General features: G+C 44.5%; 1 protein-coding gene across 2 annotated transcripts in view; it reads left to right on the top strand.

Moving 5' to 3' along the window:
* Positions 1-18,468, top strand: part of IQCK (IQ motif containing K) — a 139,579-nt gene that overhangs the window by 34,432 nt on the left and 86,679 nt on the right. For both annotated transcript variants that reach the window (XM_010388553.2, XM_030924887.1), the window contains 2 exons: positions 10,528-10,580; positions 10,715-10,792. In XM_010388553.2, coding sequence (XP_010386855.2) covers positions 10,528-10,580; positions 10,715-10,792 — 131 coding nt within the window. The remainder of the gene's footprint in view (positions 1-10,527; positions 10,581-10,714; positions 10,793-18,468) is intronic.

The raw sequence follows: 18,468 nt of genomic DNA, 5'->3' as shown, positions 1-18,468 counted from the left end.
CTCCCACCTCAGCCTCCTGAGTAGCTGGGACTATAGGCATACATGCCACCATGCCTGGCTAGTTTTTGTATTTTTTGTAGAGATGGGGCTTTGCCATGATGGCCAGGCTGGTCTCAAACTTCTCAGCTTGAATGATCTGCTTGCCTCAGCCTCCCAAAGTGTTGGGATTACAGGTATGAGCCACCATACCCGGACCTTTTAAAAAATGTAGACGAGGCCCAAAGGGAGATCTTCCAGCACAGCTTGATCTGGTGGCCCAGATGATGTCTTCGTGACTGTTGTCTATCTTCCTCTGGGTTGGCTTCACCCTCAAATGGGCCCTCATCTTGTGGCACCAGCCTATGTCCTATAAGGCTCAAGTGTAGCAGAGAGAGCGAGCGAGAGAGAGAGAGAGAGAAAGTCTCTCCCAGAGTTTCTCTCTAATTGAGCCAACTCAGGTCAATTGCCTGAGTAATTGGGCTGGGCATAGTGGCTCACGCCTGTAATCCCAGGCACTTTGAGAGGCCAAGACAAAAGGATAGCTTGAACCCAGGAGTTCCAGACCAGCCTGGTCAACACAGCAAAACCCCTGTCTCTACAAAAAAAAAAAAAAAACTTTTGAAAATTACCTGAGCATTGTGGCATGTGCCTGTAGTCCTAGCTACTCAGGAAGCTGAGGCATGGAGATGCCTTGAGCCTAGGACCCCAAGGCTACAGTGAACTATGATCATGCCATTGCACTCCAGCCTAGGTGACAGAGCAAGACCCTGTCTCTAAAAATAAAATAAATAAATAAATAAAAATACCTTCTTTGGAATAAGTCCTTGGAACTAGGGGAATTGTGATTTAGTGGCATGTTAGGCAAGGAAAGGGGCCCCACCCAAAGCCCATAGTTTTTGCTGGGGAAAAATGGATTCCTGAAAGGAACTCAGGGTGCTGTAACCAAAATAAGATGGAAGGGATACTGAGCACATATCTTAGTTAGGGTGCATTATGTTGAACTAGCAGGAAACTGACTTAAATAATACAGAGGATTTATTGGCTCAGGAAACTAGAAGGCCCCAGGGTAGAGAGGGAAGGCTTCAGGGTTGGTTTGATTCAGGAACTCTGTGATATAACTAAGGAGGACGTGGTTCTCTCCTGCCTCTCTTCTTGGCCTCTAGCAGAGTCAGCTTTATCCCGGGGCTGGCTTCCTTTGGATTGGCAAAACAGCCGTAACCACTGCCTCAGCTTTGTATCCACCTACTACATCAAACAGAAGGGGGCCAGCAAACTGTTTCAGGAAAGCGAAGGAAATTAACTTCCCAGAAGCCCCAGCACACCTCCCCTGACATCTCATCACTCTGAAGTGGGTCACATGCCCATTCCTGATTCAGTGCATCCCTTTGACCAGGATAAATGTGGACCAGATTGGCTCAGGTCTAGGTGGGGTGAGGTGGGATTATCTCACCTGCCTTATCAGGGTTCACACCTGGAGCTGAGGTGGAGTTAACCATCTGCACCTACTGTCACTTACTACCCAGGTCAGGAGCTGCAGGGTGGCAGTTTGGGGGCATTTAATTAATAACCACACTGGGGCCGTGCCTTACTCATTTTCTTTATCTCCTGTGTTTAGCACAGGGCGTGCACACAGTAAGTAAATGTTGAACAGAGTCAGACTGGAACAATGCACTTTGCTTAATTTGGAAAGAAATCAGTTTTGTGCATGAGTAAAATGATGGCTGGAAATACATTTTATGTCAGTTTTAAATATGGATTAAATGTGGACTCTGGGTAGAGGCCATAAGACCGCCTCTTTTCCTATCTTATTCCATGCAATGTAAAATTTTCCATTTTGGCTTTTGGTTGCTCATCAAATTCTATTACAGTGAAGACTATTGTAGACCATAGTTGGTGTCAGGAAACTATTTCTAACTCCGGACAAATTCTTTGATGATCTCAGGACACTAAAATTTGCTACTACGAATAATTCTGTACAATTACAGAATTTTTTTTCTCTTTCTTTCTTTTCTTTTTACATTCCTTGCCCATCTCGTAGTCATTCATTGTAGTTATTTTCCTTTTTATAATTAAATACCTGAATATCCTTTAAAAAGTACAAGGGCTTTGGTCAGTAAGGAAGAAACTCTTATTTCCTGGTCTTGACCAATAAGGAAAGTTAGTAATACCATCAGCTTTTGTTGGAAAAAAAATTCTAAGGAGTGGAAACAATAGATTATGGCAGGAAAGGTGTGGTAGAATTATTTTAGCATGATCCCTTTTCAGCCAAAACACTTTTTGAAATGACCCTGTGGCCCAGGCTGGAGGTCTTGGTCACTGTGATTAGTGCATGTTTTGAACTTCTTTGGAGAAGTATTAAGTTTTCTCTAATGAAATGCCTTCTCAGTGGAAAAAAAAATGTGAATACCTGTTTGCAGTTTGCTATAAATATTTTGGCATCTGGTTATAGGCCAAGTGTATGCTTATTTCTAGGATCATAGTTATGGATGGTTTCATCGTGTCTGGGAATTCTGGGGTATCTGGAAATGTGCTGTGGAAAATAATGTGGGGAAGGAGGCTGTGATGTTCTACGTGTATGCCACATCCACCGTCCTTAACTGCTGCTCTTTGTTCCTACTTTATCCATGTCCCCATCACCCAGACTACACGTGATTGAACCAGGAATATGGATCAGGTCCTTGGGCAGCCACTCTTAGATGGCAAATGACTGTGAAATGGTCTACCCAACAGGGATGGTCTCTCTTGGGAGTATCTAACTAGTCCTATCAGATTCTCCCATCTGGGAAGTGGGGATGTCACACTGCAGAGAGAACAGGCAGACGGTAGCACAGGGAGGAGGGGACACCTAGAGACAACCTTAAAGGCAGAGAAAGGAGGACAGAGAATCAATTAGGAGAGAACAGCAGAAAAAGCAACAGCAAGCAATGAAAGGAGCCATGGCCAAGGAGCTGAACTTCGCATAACCATAACTAGAACCAGAACCGTTGTTGGATGACTGCAGCCTCGCCTGTGCCCTGAACAGCCATGAGCAGTGGTCCAGTTCTTCCTGAGACCTGGCTCTGCCACCATCCAGAGAGATTCTCATTTTCCCCACCATTCCTTTTACCTGTACAGTCACTCCCCGTGGTAGAATAGATTATACTTCAGAAATATTTGTGGCCTCTCCCTAAGGGAGGTTTGACCATGTGACCGACTGCTTTGGTCAGCATGACATATGTCATTTCCAAACACATGCTGAAAGAGTCAAAACAGGCCAAGCGCAGTGACTTACACCTGTAATGCCAGCATTTTGGGAGGGCTGAGGCAGGAGAATGACATGAACCCAGGAGGCGGAGCTTGCAGTGAGCTGAGATCGCGCCACTGCACCCCAGCCAGCTGCCTTGTCCCTTCCATCTATGGGTGCCATCTATGAGGAACCAGACACCAAATCTGCTAGCACTTTTATCTTAGACTTCCCAGCCTCTAGAACTGTGAGAGATAAATGTTTGTCGTTTAGTAGTCACCCAGTTTATGATATTTTTGTTATTGCCACCTGAATGGACTAAGACATGAAGTAAACTCAGCATATTTCTATTCCTTGTAAGCCCAAAGAGTCTTAACCAACACAGTGCTGTAGCCAGCCACACTTCAGTCCCCTGGACTCACAGCATGTGCTTTTAACTTTTCTAGGTGGAATTATATGAGTCATCTGATGCCAATTCAATTGCTTTTTAATGCTAGCTGTTTCTCTTTCCAGCCTTCGGTCCTCCAGTGTATCTCGTCTACATGCATCCAGTATAAAAGTTGGTACAAAATACTGTCTGGATTGAACCTCTATTAATTTCTGCATTTTTGGCCGGGCGCTGTGGCTCATGCCTGCAATCCCAGCACTTTGGGAGGCCAAGTCGGGTAGATCACTTGAGGCCAGCAGTTGGAGGCCAGCAGTTGGAGACCAGCCTGGCCAACATGGCAAAACCCTGTAACTACTAAAAACACAAAAATTAGCCAGGCCATGGTAATGCTATGCCTACGCCTGTAATCCTAGCTACTTGGGAGTCTGAGGCTTGAACCCAGGTGGTGGAGGTTGCAGTGAGCGGAGATCATGCCACTGCACTCCAGCCTGGGCAACGGAGTGAGACTCTGTCTAAAAAAACAAAATTCTGCATTTTCTCTTTTAGGGGTCTGGGACTTTTTTGATGGTATTTTCCTCCCATTTCCCTTCTCCTCCAATTTTATTATTTAAAAAATTAATCAGATAGATGAACTGAGAGAATTTTGGAATGCATTCCCACGTATCCACTGCCTTGATTCTACAATTTCCATTTTGCTTTATTTATTTTATCACATATCTATCCATGAACCCATCAATCCATCCCTCTATTCATTCATCTTGGTTTTCTGGATGCATTTCAGAGTAAGTTGCAGACTTTTGAGGACATGATGATGCCTTAACCCTTGACACCTAGTCTTTTTCCTTTTTAATTATAGATTAAAAGAATATTTTTAAACCTTGTTAGAGGCTGCCTTAACTGTTCCCTCTGCTCTCCCAAACTTGAGCATTTTCACCCGTTAACAATCAAGGGCTCAGTGTATTTGCCCACATTACATAAACCCTGTGTGCCCTCGCTGTCTAAATCTCGCTCTTTAATTTCTTTCTCTCCTACTTCCTCTCTTATTTCATCACTCACCACAACTTTTCATTTGCTTTTCCTTCTCTCTTTCAGCTCCTCAGCAGATAATTTTTAAACTAAACAACAGCTGAACAATATCCCCACTGTTCCACATGTCTGGGTATGCATAGCACGTCCACGCTTGCCCAGAACAGAAGGAAAACACTCTTTCTTCCATTTTATTTCTTTGCATCAAAAGTGATTAAATCTGTGTGCATGACCTTCATACATCAGACCATTTGGCTATTTTTAAAATCTATTTATTAAAGTCAAGCTGCATTCTCTTTGCAGAAGTAATCTTTACCACTAAACGATGTGATAAATGCCGAGGGAACAATGCAACTTTTGTAGGGCAGGAGAGAGACACTGCCATCCAACAATTGCCAGATTGTTTAAATTATTATACAGCAATTCGGACTAGTTACATATTTGCATTGTTATACAAGTATTTTCTTATTTTGGTTAAAGATGGCTTTTTGAAGGGACTCCTATTCTTGCAGGGCAGATTAGAAGACCTTGTTACATGGTGTGATACATTGCATTTTATTATGCCAGCCAGCAGTATTTCCATTTTTTCATAAAGGGGTTTCAGCAATGAGGTAAAAGATTGCAGGTAATCTCCAGTAACTCAGGCACCACAATATTTTATTTACTAAAAACTCCAATAAAGATTTCAGTAAAAAGTGTGAAGGAGCCTTTTCTTTTTGGTGAAACATCAATTCCACAACAATCATTTCAACCTTATCTTGAATTATAAAGCTGAGTTTTCCATTTCAAAGTAAAGAGGAAAAAAGAAAAAAATTATGGAAACATTTTCATAGTAAAATATTGTGGGAAGAAAGTAAAGAGAAATTGTCCAGAATTATATTAGCAATTCCTACTTTTAAATATCAGAACCTGTGTACATGAGTTTTTTCTTGCTTTGATGCTTGAGAGTTGAATGGCTAATTCATTCATTTATTCAACAGGAACTGCTCACCTGCTGTGTGCGGTGCAGTCAATTTTTTTTATTTTTTTATTTTTTTGAGACGGAGTCTTGCTCTGTCACCCAGGCTGGGGTGCAGTGGCCGGATCTCGGCTTACTGCAAGCTCCTCCTCTCGGGTTCATGCCATTCTCCTGCCTCAGCCTCCCGAGTAGCTGGGACTACAGGCGCCCGCCACCTCGACCAGCTAGTTTTTTGTATTTTTTAGTAGAGACGGGGTTTCACCATGTTAGCCAGGATGGTCTTGATCTCCTGACCTCGTGATCCGCCCGTCTCGGCCTCCCAAAGTGCTGGGATTACAGGCTTGAGCCACCGTGCCCGGCGAATTTTTTAAAATTAATTACTTTTTTTTTTTGAGATGGAATCTTGCTCTGTTGCCCAGGCTGGAGTGCAGTGGCGTGATATCAGCTCACTGCAACCTCCGCCTCCCAGGTTCAAGCGATTCTCCTGTCTCAGCTTCCCGAGTAGCTGGGATTACAGGCACGTGTCACCATGCCTGGCTTATTTTTATATTTTAGTAGAGATGGGGTTTCGCCATGTTGGCCAGGCTGGTCTCAAACTCCTGATCTCAAGTGATCCGCCCGCCTCGGCCTCCCAAAGTGCTGGGATTACAGGCGTGAGCCACCATGCACAGCCTCAGTGCAGTCAATTAAGCACTGGGAATTAAAAAAAAAAAAAAAGACATGTGGCCTGTCCTCACAGAGCTTATGATTCAGTAGGGAAGACGAACATGGCAGACCCGTGTTATAGTCTCAGGTGCTATGACAGAGAAGCACACAGAAAACTGGAGTAGAGCCCTCCCTAAACTTAAGAGGGTGAGACTGGGCAAAGTGGTCCATGTCTATAATCCTAGAGCTTTGGAAGGCCGAGATAGGAGGATCACTTGAGCCCAAGAGACTGAGACCAGCTTGGGCAACACAGTGATAACTCATCTCTCCAAAAAGTTTTAAAAATATATTAGCCAGGTGTGGTGGTGCATGGCTTTAGTTCCAACTACTCAGGAGGCTGAGGCATGAGGCAGGAGGATCTCTTGAGCCCAGGAGTTTGAGACCAGCCCGGGCAACAGAGTGAGACCCCGTCTCTACAAAAAGTTTTAAAAGTATATTGGCCAGTGTAGTGGCATATGTCTGTAGTCCCAACTACTCAAGAGGCTGAGGCAGAAGGATTGCTTGAGCCCAGGAGTTTGAGGCTGGAGAGAGATCATGCCACTATACTCCAGCCTGGGTGACAGAGAGAGACTCTGTCTCTGTCTCTAAAATTTAAAAAAATATATAATTTTTTAAAAAGACAGTGAGAATGCTCAGAAAGGCTTCCTGGAGGCATCATGCAGGATAAATGGTGGTTAACTGACTGGAGAAGACAGTAATAGTGCTTAAAAGTCTCTGTGTTTCAAATAATAAACAACCTAATGCAAACTGGCTTAAGTGCAAAAGAGAATATTGGTTCTTGTACCCGAAAGGTCCAGGGAATTTTGGCTTCAGTCATAACTGGACCCAGGATCTAGTAGAGTATCATCAGTATCATCAGGCATCTGCCACTGTTTGTCTACCCAACAGCATCTCCCTTCTTCCTTGTTAATAGAGCCCCAAATTCATTCATTCTCAGTGGAACTGCTTTGTCTTTCAGGAGTGGCTGGGTTTAACTCATTACATCTGCGACAATCGTGTTTCCAATACATTCATGTTCTGAGGTCTTGGGAGTTATACTTCAACATACGAATTTTGGGGTGATACAATTCAACCCTAAACACTCAGCTTTTCCCTTCTCCATTTCTCTCATCTCCTGCTGATATCTCCCATTGACTGGACCGATCTGGAGGGTATGTTACAGGAAAGGGGTCCTGATCCAGACCCCAAGAGAGTTCTTGGATCTTGTGCAAGAAAAAATTCAGGGCGAGTCCATAAAGTGAAAGCAAGTTTATTAGGAAAGTATAGGAATAAAAGAATGGCTACTCCACAGATAGAGCAGCCCCTAGGGCTGCTGGTTGCCCATTTTTATGGTTATTTCTTGAGTATATGCTAAACAAGGGGTGGATTATTCATGCCTCCCCTGTTTAGATGATATAGGGTAACTTCCTGACATTGCCATGGTATTTGTAAACTGTTATGGCCCTGGTGGGAGTGTAGCAGTGAGGATGCCCGGAGGTCACTCTTGTCGCCATCTTGGTTTTGGTGGGTTTTGGCCGGCTTCTTTATGGCAACTGTTTCATCAGCAAGGTCTTTATGACCTGTATCTTGTGCTGACCTCCTATCTCATCCTGTGACTTGCAATGCCTTAACCATCTGGGAATGCAGCACAGTAGGTCTCAGCCTCATTTTATCCAGCTCCTATTCAAGATGGAGTTGCTGTAGTTCACGTGCCTCTGACATTTCCAATAAGGTCACATTCCGAAGGGGTTATACTTCACCATATGAATTCTGGGGTGATGCAATTCAACCCCTAATACTCTGTCTTTCCCTCCTCCATCTCTCTGATCTCCTGTTGGTACCTCCCATAGGATGGACCCATCTGGAGGGTATGGGAGCCTGGTTGATGTGAACCATGAAAAGCAGCTTCCTGAGGCACAGAGCAGGGTAGGGAGGGTGGATCTGGAGATGCAAAGAGGATATCCAGGACACTTTGTAGCATCTTTCTTCTTGGGAAGGATCTCTCCACATGGCAACCAACACCTCTAGACTGACTTGGTTCTTAGCTCCTGCTATTTTTAAAAGAAGACACAGAGATTTTATCACCCGATTTCCATAACAATTCTCTAAAAGAAGTTGACTGGTATTCTTTGGGTTCCAAGAAGAAACTTGAAATGGAAATAGAAGACAAGATATCTGGTGCTCCACTCCATTGCAGGCTCAGCTTATCTTCTCCCCTTTACTCTGGGATGTCTTTTCCCTTGTGGCTTACTAGGTATCTGTCCCTTAGGGGCTGCATTCAGCTGCCTGTATTGAATATTCAAGAACAGTGGCAATAAAACGAATGAAGTGTATTTCTCCTTACACATTTAGATGTCCAGAGTAGGGCAGGCCCAAGCTGGTGCTGTGGCTTAAGGAAGACACAGGCTCTTTCTATCCCCTGCTTCACTATCCTTAGCACGTGGCTTTGGGCCTCTTGGCTAAAAGGGGCTGCTCCACTTCCAGCCCCACATCTATGTTCCAGGCTGAAGAAGTGATACGAAACTTCAAGGAGGAAGGGGCAGCAGAAATCAGGAAAGCAGAATTTTCTCAGAGGTCCCTAGAATATGTCTGTTTCCATCTCATCGGGCAGAACTGTATGACATAGCTGTCCCTTGCTACATGGGAGCCTGGGAAATGTAGATCTTTGGCTGAGCTGATTGCCATTTGGAAGCAATCATGTTTCTGTTAATAAGGCTGAAGTGGAGAGTGGACCTTGGGTGGAGAGCTAGCAGGGTCAGCCACATCACTGGTGGCACCTGTGTGTGGGGTGTCTCATGAAGGTGGCACTCAGACCCAAAGGACTGCTGTTCAGAGGACTTCAGTGAATCTGGGGTAAAGCAATATATACAATTACTCATAAAAGAGAAGCACAGTCTAAATTTAAATAACAAAATCCTCCAATTCCAAAAGTATGTAATAAACCCCGATATGAGCACTGTCTTTTATTAGTACCTAATGTCAGAAAATGTGCTTATTGAAAGAGGACTAAAGAAATGTCTTTAGAATTCTTTGGCCAAGTTACTGTTTCTTGATGTTCTTATAAATCTCATAAAGGATTTATGCCTATTTCATCTAACACAAGCAATCAATTAACCTCCTTTCATGTGGGCAAAGTAATATACAGTTGACTCCTAAACAATACAGGTGCCAAACCCCCGTGCAGTCAAAAATCCACTTACAACTTTGGCCGGGCACAGTGGCTCACACCTGTAATCCCAGCACTTTGGGAGGCCAAGGCAGGGCAGACTGCTTGAGCTCAGGAGTTTGAGACCAGGCTGGGCAACATGATGAAAATACAAAAATACAAAATTTACAAAAAATACAAAAATTACAAAAAATACAAAAAATACAAAAATTAGCCAGGTGTGGTGGTGTGTGCCTGTAGTCCCAGGTACTGGGGAGGCTGAGGTGGGAAGGTCACTTCAGCTCAGGAGGCAGAAGTTGCAGTGAGCTGAGATCACGCCACTGTACTCCAGCCTGGATGATAGAATGAGGCCCTGTCACAAAAAGAAATAAAATCCACATAAAACTTTTGACTCCCTCAAAACTTAACTACTAATAGCCTACTGTTGACTGGAAGCCTTACCAGTAGCACAAATTTTGTATGTTATATGTATTATATACTGTATTCTTATAAGTAAGGTAGCAAAAGAAAATTTATTAAGAAAATTATAAAAAAGAGAAAATATATTTACCAGTCATTAAGTGGAAGTGGATCGTCATAAAGGTGTTCCTCATCTTCAGGTTTAGTAGGCTGAGAAGGAGGAAGAGGAAGGATTGGTCCTGCTGTCTCAGGGGTAGCAGAGGTGGAAGGAAAGGCAGGAGAGGCAGGCACACTTGGTGTTAAGTTTTTTGTTTTTTTGACACATAGTCTCACCCTGTTGCCCAGGCTGGAGGGCAGTGGCAAAGTCTCGGTTCATTGCAACCTCCACCTCCCAGGTTCAAGCGATTCTCCTGCCTCAGCCTCCTGAGTAGCTGGGACTACAGGCGCCCGCCACCATGCCTGGCTAATTTTTGTATTTTTAGTAGACACAGGGTTTCACTGTGTTGGCCAGGCTGGTCTCGAACTCCTGACCTCAAGTGATCCACCCACCTTGGCCTCCCAAAGTCCTGGGATTACAGGCGTGAGCCACCACACCTGGCCGGTGTTAAGCTTTATTGAAAAGAGTCATGTATAAGTAGACCTGTGCAGTTCAAATCCATGTTGTTAAGGGTCAGCTGTAATTTAATTATCTCTTCTCTCTTTAGAGGAAAAGAACCAAATTCATTGCCTGTGATTTTCTGACCGAGTGGTTATACAAGTAAGTTGTTCATGTCTGACGATTCAGTAATCCTAAGAATTCATTCGTGTTAATTTGCAAGCAGAATAGCAACAACTGACTTGAATTCTTGCTTATTGTTTTCTTGTCAATCAAACATATGGCATCTTGACCAGCCAAAATCCAAAGAGGGCAGGGGAGCCATTCACAGAATTTTTCTCCATTCCATTTGTGGAGGAGTGGCTAAAGCAACAGTAAGTATGACACAAGGCTTTGAATAATTTATTCCTAATTTAATATTGCGTTAATAATAGTTTTCTTCAATCTAAGAGAACAAACTGATGTGATCCATCCAGGACTCTGGGCCAGTCATATTTCTGACAATCTTGTCTCTGGTTATTCTTAGCCTAGGCTAACCTTATCCTAATCATGCCAGTAATTTCATTCAAGAAGCACTCCAGAAGGCCAGGCGCGGTGGCTCAAGCCTGTAATCCCAGCACTTTGGGAGGCCGAGACAGGTGGATCACAAGGTCAGGAGATCGAGACCATCCTGGCTAACACAGTGAAATCCCGTCTCTACTAAAAAAATACAAAAAACTAGCTGGGCGAGGTGGTGGGCGCCTGTAGTCCCAGCTACTCGGGAGGCTGAGGCAGGAGAATAGTGGGAACCCGGGAGGCGGAGCTTGCAGTGAGCTGAGATCTGGCCACTGCACTCCAGCCTGGGCAACAGAGCCAGACTCCGTCTCAAAAAAAAAAAAAAAAAAAAAAAGAAGCACTCCAGAAAACAAACAAACAAACAAAATTCTTATCCTAAGTAATTTATCCCGCCATTCCCTTCATTTTTTTCTCTCTCTCTGACGGTCATTATGTCTCAGGAAATATGACTAAGCTTTTCTAAATACTTAGAAAATACTAAAAGAGCTTAAATAGTAAGTCACCTGCATCAATTCTCCATTTACAATATAATAAAGAACATGACAGATAAAATTAAAACTCTTTGACCATTCTAATATGGGTTTCCTCCCCACATTGAAGTAATCAGTTCAGTCTACAGTGCAACCTTCCAGACCTTTTATTTAGCTATATAAAATCAGTTTATGCTGCTCTGTCTATGGAGTAGCCATTCTTTCATTCCTTTAATTTTTTAATAAACTTCCTTTCGCTGGGTGCGGTAGCTCACGCTGGTAATTCCAGCACTTTGGGAAGCCGAGGCAGGTGGATCACCAGGTCAGGAGATCGAGATCATCCTGGCTCACAAGGTGAAACCCTGTCTCTACTAAAAATACAAAAAAATTAGCCAGGAGTGGTGGCAGGCACCTGTAGTTCCAGCTACTTGGGAGGCTGAGGCAGGAGAATGGTATGAACCTGGGAGGCAGAACTGGCAGTGAGCCAAGATGGTGCCATTGCACTCCAGCCTGGGTGACAGAGTGAGATTCCATCTCAAAAAGAAAAAAATCGGTTTATATCTGATCAGGCATGGTGACTTATGCCTGTAATCCCAACACTTTGGGAGGTCGAGGCAGGTGGATCACTTGAGATCAGGAGTTCAAGACTAGCCTGGCCCACAGGGCAAAAACCCCATCTCTACTAAAAATACAAAAATTAGCTGGGCATGGTGGCACGTGCCTGTAATCCCAGCTACTTGGGAGGCGGAGGTAGGAGAATCGCTTGAACCTGGGTGGTAGAGGTTGCAGTGAGCCAAGATCACACCACTGCACTGCAGCCTAGGGGACAGAGTGAGATTCTGTCTCAAAGAAAAGTTTAGATTCTCAGTTCTCAGTTGTCACAGATTTTACTTAAATCTGCCCTCTTTGAGAATGCCAAGATGAACAGACCCTTGGCTGACTTGTGCAATTTTGAGAATTTAAAAAACCCCAGCTATTAACCAGTTTTTTTTTTAATGTAAGATTACGCATTGAAAGGAGAGAAACATCGGAAAACCTTGTTTCTTATTTAGCTTTTAAACCTGTGCCTGATTTTATCCGCTATGAAATGTATAGCCCAAAATTTATTGATTTACATATATTTTTCTAAGACAAGTTTGTTTATCATTCTCCAAGTTGCTGCTTTGCCTTGAAAATAAAACATTTTTCCGTTTGTAATAACCAATGAAAAATAATCTTAAAAATAAGAGAACTTCTCTAATAAGAATCCTCTTAGATTTGTTTATTATACAAATATCTTAATTTTAAATGGCACTGATGTCCACAGGATGCTCGTGTAAATACACCGTAAAGGAGCAGTAGCAGTCATTTCAGCTGCACTCCACAGGAACAGAAACACAAGAGCTCTTGCTTTAACTGGCATTTGTATTCTCTACATCCATCTCTTTCAAAGAGATGCCCAGATGCATGATAAAAATTAAAGTGATATTAATCTATTTGATGCAATGAGTATCTATTGAACACCTACCCAGTTCAACTGAACAGAGCTTGGTGCTGTGGAAAAAACAGAGATGAATAAAGTATGGCCCTGGCCCTTGGGGTGAGGGAGACGTGTTTACGACTTGCTGTACTTTCTGTAGTGAGTGTTGTAATACAAATGTTAACAAAGCATCAAAGGGAAGTGGGGAAGCATGAGACCATCCACGTGCCCTTCCTGGTGGGCCTGGAGCCAGCCCAGTTGGGGCAGCGGCCAAGCTGGTTGGTGCCCAGATTTGGTCCAAGGCAGGAACTCAAATGCTGCATTCTTCTTGTCTCAAGTAGGAATAGTCAGAGAAGCAAGTAGAAACCAAAATTCTTAAGGAGAACAAGGTAGGAGCTGGGAAATATCCAATCCAGTTTGGCTCAACCTTGGCACTATTGACATTTAGGACTGGATAATTCTTTGCTGTAAGGAGCTATGACCTGTGCATTGTAGGATGTTTTGCAGCATCTCTGGCCTCCACCCACTAGATGCCAGTAGCACCCTCCTACCAGTTGTGACAATCAAGACTATCTCCAGACATTACTGTATGTCCCCAACGGGAATAAGGCAAAATTGCCTCTGGTTGAGAACCTCTGATTTAGTCCAGCAGTTTCAGAACTTTAAACCAGCACTTTGGGAGGCCGAGGTGGGCAGATTACTTGAGGTCACGAGTTCGAGACCAGCCTGGCCAATGCAGTAAAACCCCATCTCCACTAAAAATACAAAAATTAGCCAAGTATCGTGGTGCGTGCCTGTAATCCCAGCTACTTGGGAGGCTGAGGCAGGAGAATTGCTTGAATACAGGAGGCAGAGGTTGCAGTGAGCCAAGATGGTGAAACGGGAAAAGTTACCTTGTCCCCCTCGCAGAGCACGCAACAGGAGTATGTGGCTTGCTTCTTCAGTGCCCTGCTACTCAAACCTCTAGGGGAGCATACAGACAGGCAGGTTGTGGGGCTCCCACCTGATGGCGGTGTCTATAGGTGAATTTATAGCTGAAGCCCCAGTGGGCATATGTTACCGGGTGCTCTCTTAGTTTGCCATCCATAGGCGGTTTGTGTTAACCAGCTCAATTCACCCTCTACCTTGTTGCAAGGACAGAGGAATTTCTGTATCCCAGGTTCTTGCCTTTGTGTACCGGAGGAATCAGATCACACGTGGGCTTGGAGAATGAGTGCAAAGTTTTATTGGGTGGAAGTAGCTCTCAGCCAATGGAGGAGCTAGAAGGGCTCCATGGTTTTTCCCATGGAGTTGGGCTGCTCAGCGGCCACAGCTCTCCTCCGACTAACTGCCCTGGCCAAACTCAGTCTCATCCTGCCAGGTGCCTGTGCCTGTCCCTGTGCTCTTCTGCCAGTGTGCTCCTCTCAACATCCTCTCAATGAGCAGCTGCTTGTGTCTTTTTACACTGATGTGTTTCTCTCCACGTTTGGCTGCCTGTGTGTCTGCCCACTGGGGTCTCGGGATTTTATATGCCTAGGATGGGGGGGCGTGGCAAGCCAGGGTGGTCTTGGGAAATGCAACATTTGGGCAGGAAATGCCTGTTCTCATCTAGGTCCCTGGGGGTGGAGCCCTAGCCAAGGACCACGCCCTGCTCTATGCAGCACTTCCCCTACCACCTTCTGTATTATTTAAAGGGACCACGCTCTTCTCTTCCCAGCACTCCTGTATCAGTGGTACCACTGCACTCCAGCCTGGGTGACAGAACAAGATTCCATCTCAATAAACAAATAAATAAATAAATAAAATAATATCACCCAGGGAACTTTGGAAAAATATTAGTACCTAACTTCACCCAGATAGATTAAATCATAATCTTCAGGTATAGCCTGGGCGTTGTTCTTTTGCTTTTTTTTTTTTTAAGCTTCCTAGGTAATTCTAATATATAGCCAGGATTAAGAGCTTATCCATCCATAGGACAGAAAAAGTGCTGCATCCAGGAACTAATAAATAGTATAATCGAGTCATTGCTTCACTAAGCGCTTTGATACATGCCATCTCATTTAACCTTCACAGCAACACTAGGATGTAGGTACTAAAGCTGAGAGCCCACAGCTGGGAAGTCAACCATGAAGTGAGACGGGACTTGGGCAAATAAGGTGATTATACGAGTATTACGGATGGACATTTTGAGTACGGCTTAGTGATACAGATTGGAGGAAGATTACTTTTGAGGGGGAGACTCTGTCAAGGCTTTTTAAAGGAAGTGAAATATAAACTACAGTAGTACTTCAGGCAGAATTAAGAGCCTGAGCTTTTGGGATAGATAAACCAGTATTCAAATCTCCACCACTGGCTGGGTGCAGTGGCTGACACCTGTAATCTCAGCACTTTGGGAGGCTGAGGCAGGCAGATCACCTGAAGTCAAGAGTTTGAGACTAGCCTGGCCAACATGGCAAAACCCTGTCTGTACTGAAAATACAAAAATTAGCTGGGCATGGTGGTGTGCGTCTGTAATCCTAGCTACTCAGAAGCTGAGGCAGGAGAATTGCTTGAACCGGGAGGCGGAGATTGCAGTGAGCTGAGATTGCACCACTGCACTCCAGCCTGGGTGACAGAGTGAGACTCTTTCTTAAAAAACAAAAAAATAAAAAAACAAAACAAAACAAATCACCACTTACTGATCCTATGATCTTGGGCAAGTGTTTATTTATCTATTACTGTGTAACAAATTGCCCCAAAACTTAGTGACTTAAAGTCATAGATATTATCCTATAGTTTCTCTGAGTCAGGAATTTGGTAACAGCTTAGCTGGTTGGTTGTGGTTCAGAGTCTCCCATGAGGTTGTAGTCGAGATGTCACAGGGGGTGCAGTCATCTGAAGGCCCAACTGGGGCTGGAGGTTCTGCTTTTAAGATGGTGCACAAGGCCGGGCGCGGTGGCTCAAGCCTGTAATCCCAGAACTTTGGGAGGCCGAGACGGGCGGATCACGAGGTCAGGAGATCGAGACCATCCTGGCTAACATGGTGAAACCCCGTCTCTACTAAAAAATACAAAAAACTAGCTGGGTGAGGTGGCGGGCGCCTGTAGTCCCAGCTACTCGGGAGGCTGAGGCAGGAGAATGGTGGGAACCCTGCGAGGTGGAGCTTGCAGTGAGCTGAGATCCGGCCACTGCACTCCAGCCTGGGCCGCGGCAGAGCGAGACTCCGTCTCAAAAAAAAAAAAAAAAAAAAGATGGTGCACAAATATGGTGCTGGTTGTTGTTTGGAGGCCTTAAATTTTCCCCATCTGGGTCTTTCCATGAGCTGCTTGAGTATCCTCATGACATGGTGACTGGCCTCCTTCAGAGTGAAAGATTTGGGCACAAGAAGGAAGCATGGTACCTTTTATGACCTAGGCTTGGAAGTCACATACCTCCATTTCCATCACATTCTATTAGAAGCAGGTCACCAAGTGCCACATTCGAGGTTTAATAATTAAGCTCCACCTTAGGGAGGGAGGAGTATCAAAGAATGTGTGGACGTATTTATTTTAAAAGTATCACAGCATGTCTGTCTCTAGGCCTCCAGTTCCTTATTGGTAGATGTGGTGGTTGTGAAGATGTGGTGAAATGATACAGCTACAAATGGGATCATGAACAAGCTCAACCTATAGTAACATGTGGCTTACTAAATGGTGAATAGTGGCTTATTGCCGTTGGTGAACATTGTGACATTCCAGGCCAAAGACCCAAAGATGGGAGAAGAGACAAGATTTGGTCCAGTCACAGGAAACCAGCATTGCTAGCTCCTGGAGTGTGTGAGGACATAGGGATGAGACGGAAGCTATGGCTAGAAGGCAGTTAGGAGGTGGATTATCATTTTCAGTAAAAGAAAGAAGTTTGGGCATTATTCCATAAGCAGGAGAGCATTCAAAAGGCTTTTGAGCAGAGGTAAAATAGGATTAGGCTGTTTTGGAAAGATAATTCCTGAATCAGTGCAGAGGACATCTGAGATTGGGGAGAGCCTGGAGTTGGGACTGCTAGTTCCAAGACTGTCTTTACAGCCGTAAGGTATTGAGTTAGGGCCATGTTAGTGGAAAAGGGGGGACATGGGATAGGTAGAATGGATGGATGACACAGGATAAATTTAGGGGCAGAGAAGGGGTGTGCCTGAAACGGTGAGATTTGCTCCTGGGTATGTGGGCGGCCCATAATGGAAGCCAAGAGACCCAGCCAGAAGAGCAAGTGCAAGGGTAAAATGACGATTCCTGTCTGGGGCACATTTAGATTGAGGTGCTTCTAGGATATCCATCCCAGAAAACATTGGCCTAAAGCTTAGAAGTAGGATACAAAGAGAAATGGTTTGGGAATCAAGAGCCCCACGTCGAATGTATTTATTAAGTCAAGATGGACAAGGGCTGAACCGAGGGGTAGCCCAGAGTTAGTTCCAGAAGTTCCAGAATGGCACATACTCTAAGTCATGTGTTTGGCAGTGTAACGATGACTTGTCTTGAAGCTGTGTTTGCAAAGCAAGCTGTTGTTTCAACTTAGAGTCTATGTTGATTTTAAATGACTGGCAGGGAGAAATAGGGGTGTGTTTATTTTCTATTGCTGCTGTTACAAATAACCCCAGAACTGGTAGCTTTAAAACAACACAAATGTATTACTATACTGTTCAGGAGATCCAAAGCTTGACTTGGATTTCACTGGGGTAAAATCAACGTGTTGGCAGAGCCCAAGTCTTTTCTGGAGTTTCTAGGGGAAAATGTTTCCCTGCCTTTTCAAGCTTCTAGAAACTGTCTGCATTCCTTGGCTAGTGTCCCCTGCATTCCTCTTCAAAGCCAACAATGTTGCATCTCTCTGACCCTCTTTCTTAGTCATATCTCTCTGACTCTTTCTTTTTTGGGGGGCGGGGGGGACAGGGTCTAACTCTGTCACCCGGGCTGGAGTGCAGTTATGAAATTTTGGCTCACTGCAACCTCTGTCTCCCAAGTTCAAGTGATTCTCCTGTCTCACCCTCCCAAGTAGCTGGGATTACAGGCATGTGCCACCATACCCGACTAATTTTTGTATTTTTAGTAGAGACAGGGTCTCATCATGTTGGCCAGGCTGAACTCAAACTCCTGGTCTCAAGTGATCCACCTGCCTCAACCTCCTAAAGTGCTGGGATTATAGGTGTGAGCCATCTCGCCTGTCCTCTCTGACTCTCTTTTGCCTCCATCTTCCACTTTTAAGGACTCCTGTGATTACATTAGCTCACCTAGATAATTCAGGATAACCTTCCCATTGCAAAATCCTTGACTTAATCGCATCTGCAAAGTTTCTTTTGCCATTGTCAGGTAACATATTCACAGGTTCTGGGAATTTTTTGGGAGGGATGAGAGGGTGACAGGGTCTCCCTCTGTTGCCCAGGCTGAACTGCAGTGGCACAATCACAGTTCACTGCAGCCTTGACTTCCTGGACTCAAGCCATCCTCCCACCTCAGCCTCCTGAGTAGCTGCGGCTACGGGTGCATGCCATCGCACCCAGCTAATTTTTGTATTTTTGGTAGAAACAGTGTTTTGGCATGTTGCCCAGGTGGGTCTCAAACTCCTGAGCTCAAGCAATCTG

This window comes from Rhinopithecus roxellana, chromosome 20 (assembly GCF_007565055.1).
Source record: "Rhinopithecus roxellana isolate Shanxi Qingling chromosome 20, ASM756505v1, whole genome shotgun sequence".
In the NCBI taxonomy this organism is placed as follows: domain Eukaryota; kingdom Metazoa; phylum Chordata; class Mammalia; order Primates; family Cercopithecidae; genus Rhinopithecus; species Rhinopithecus roxellana.
Note: the sequence above shows the minus strand (reverse complement) of the source record. Positions and strands in the feature narration are given on the sequence as shown.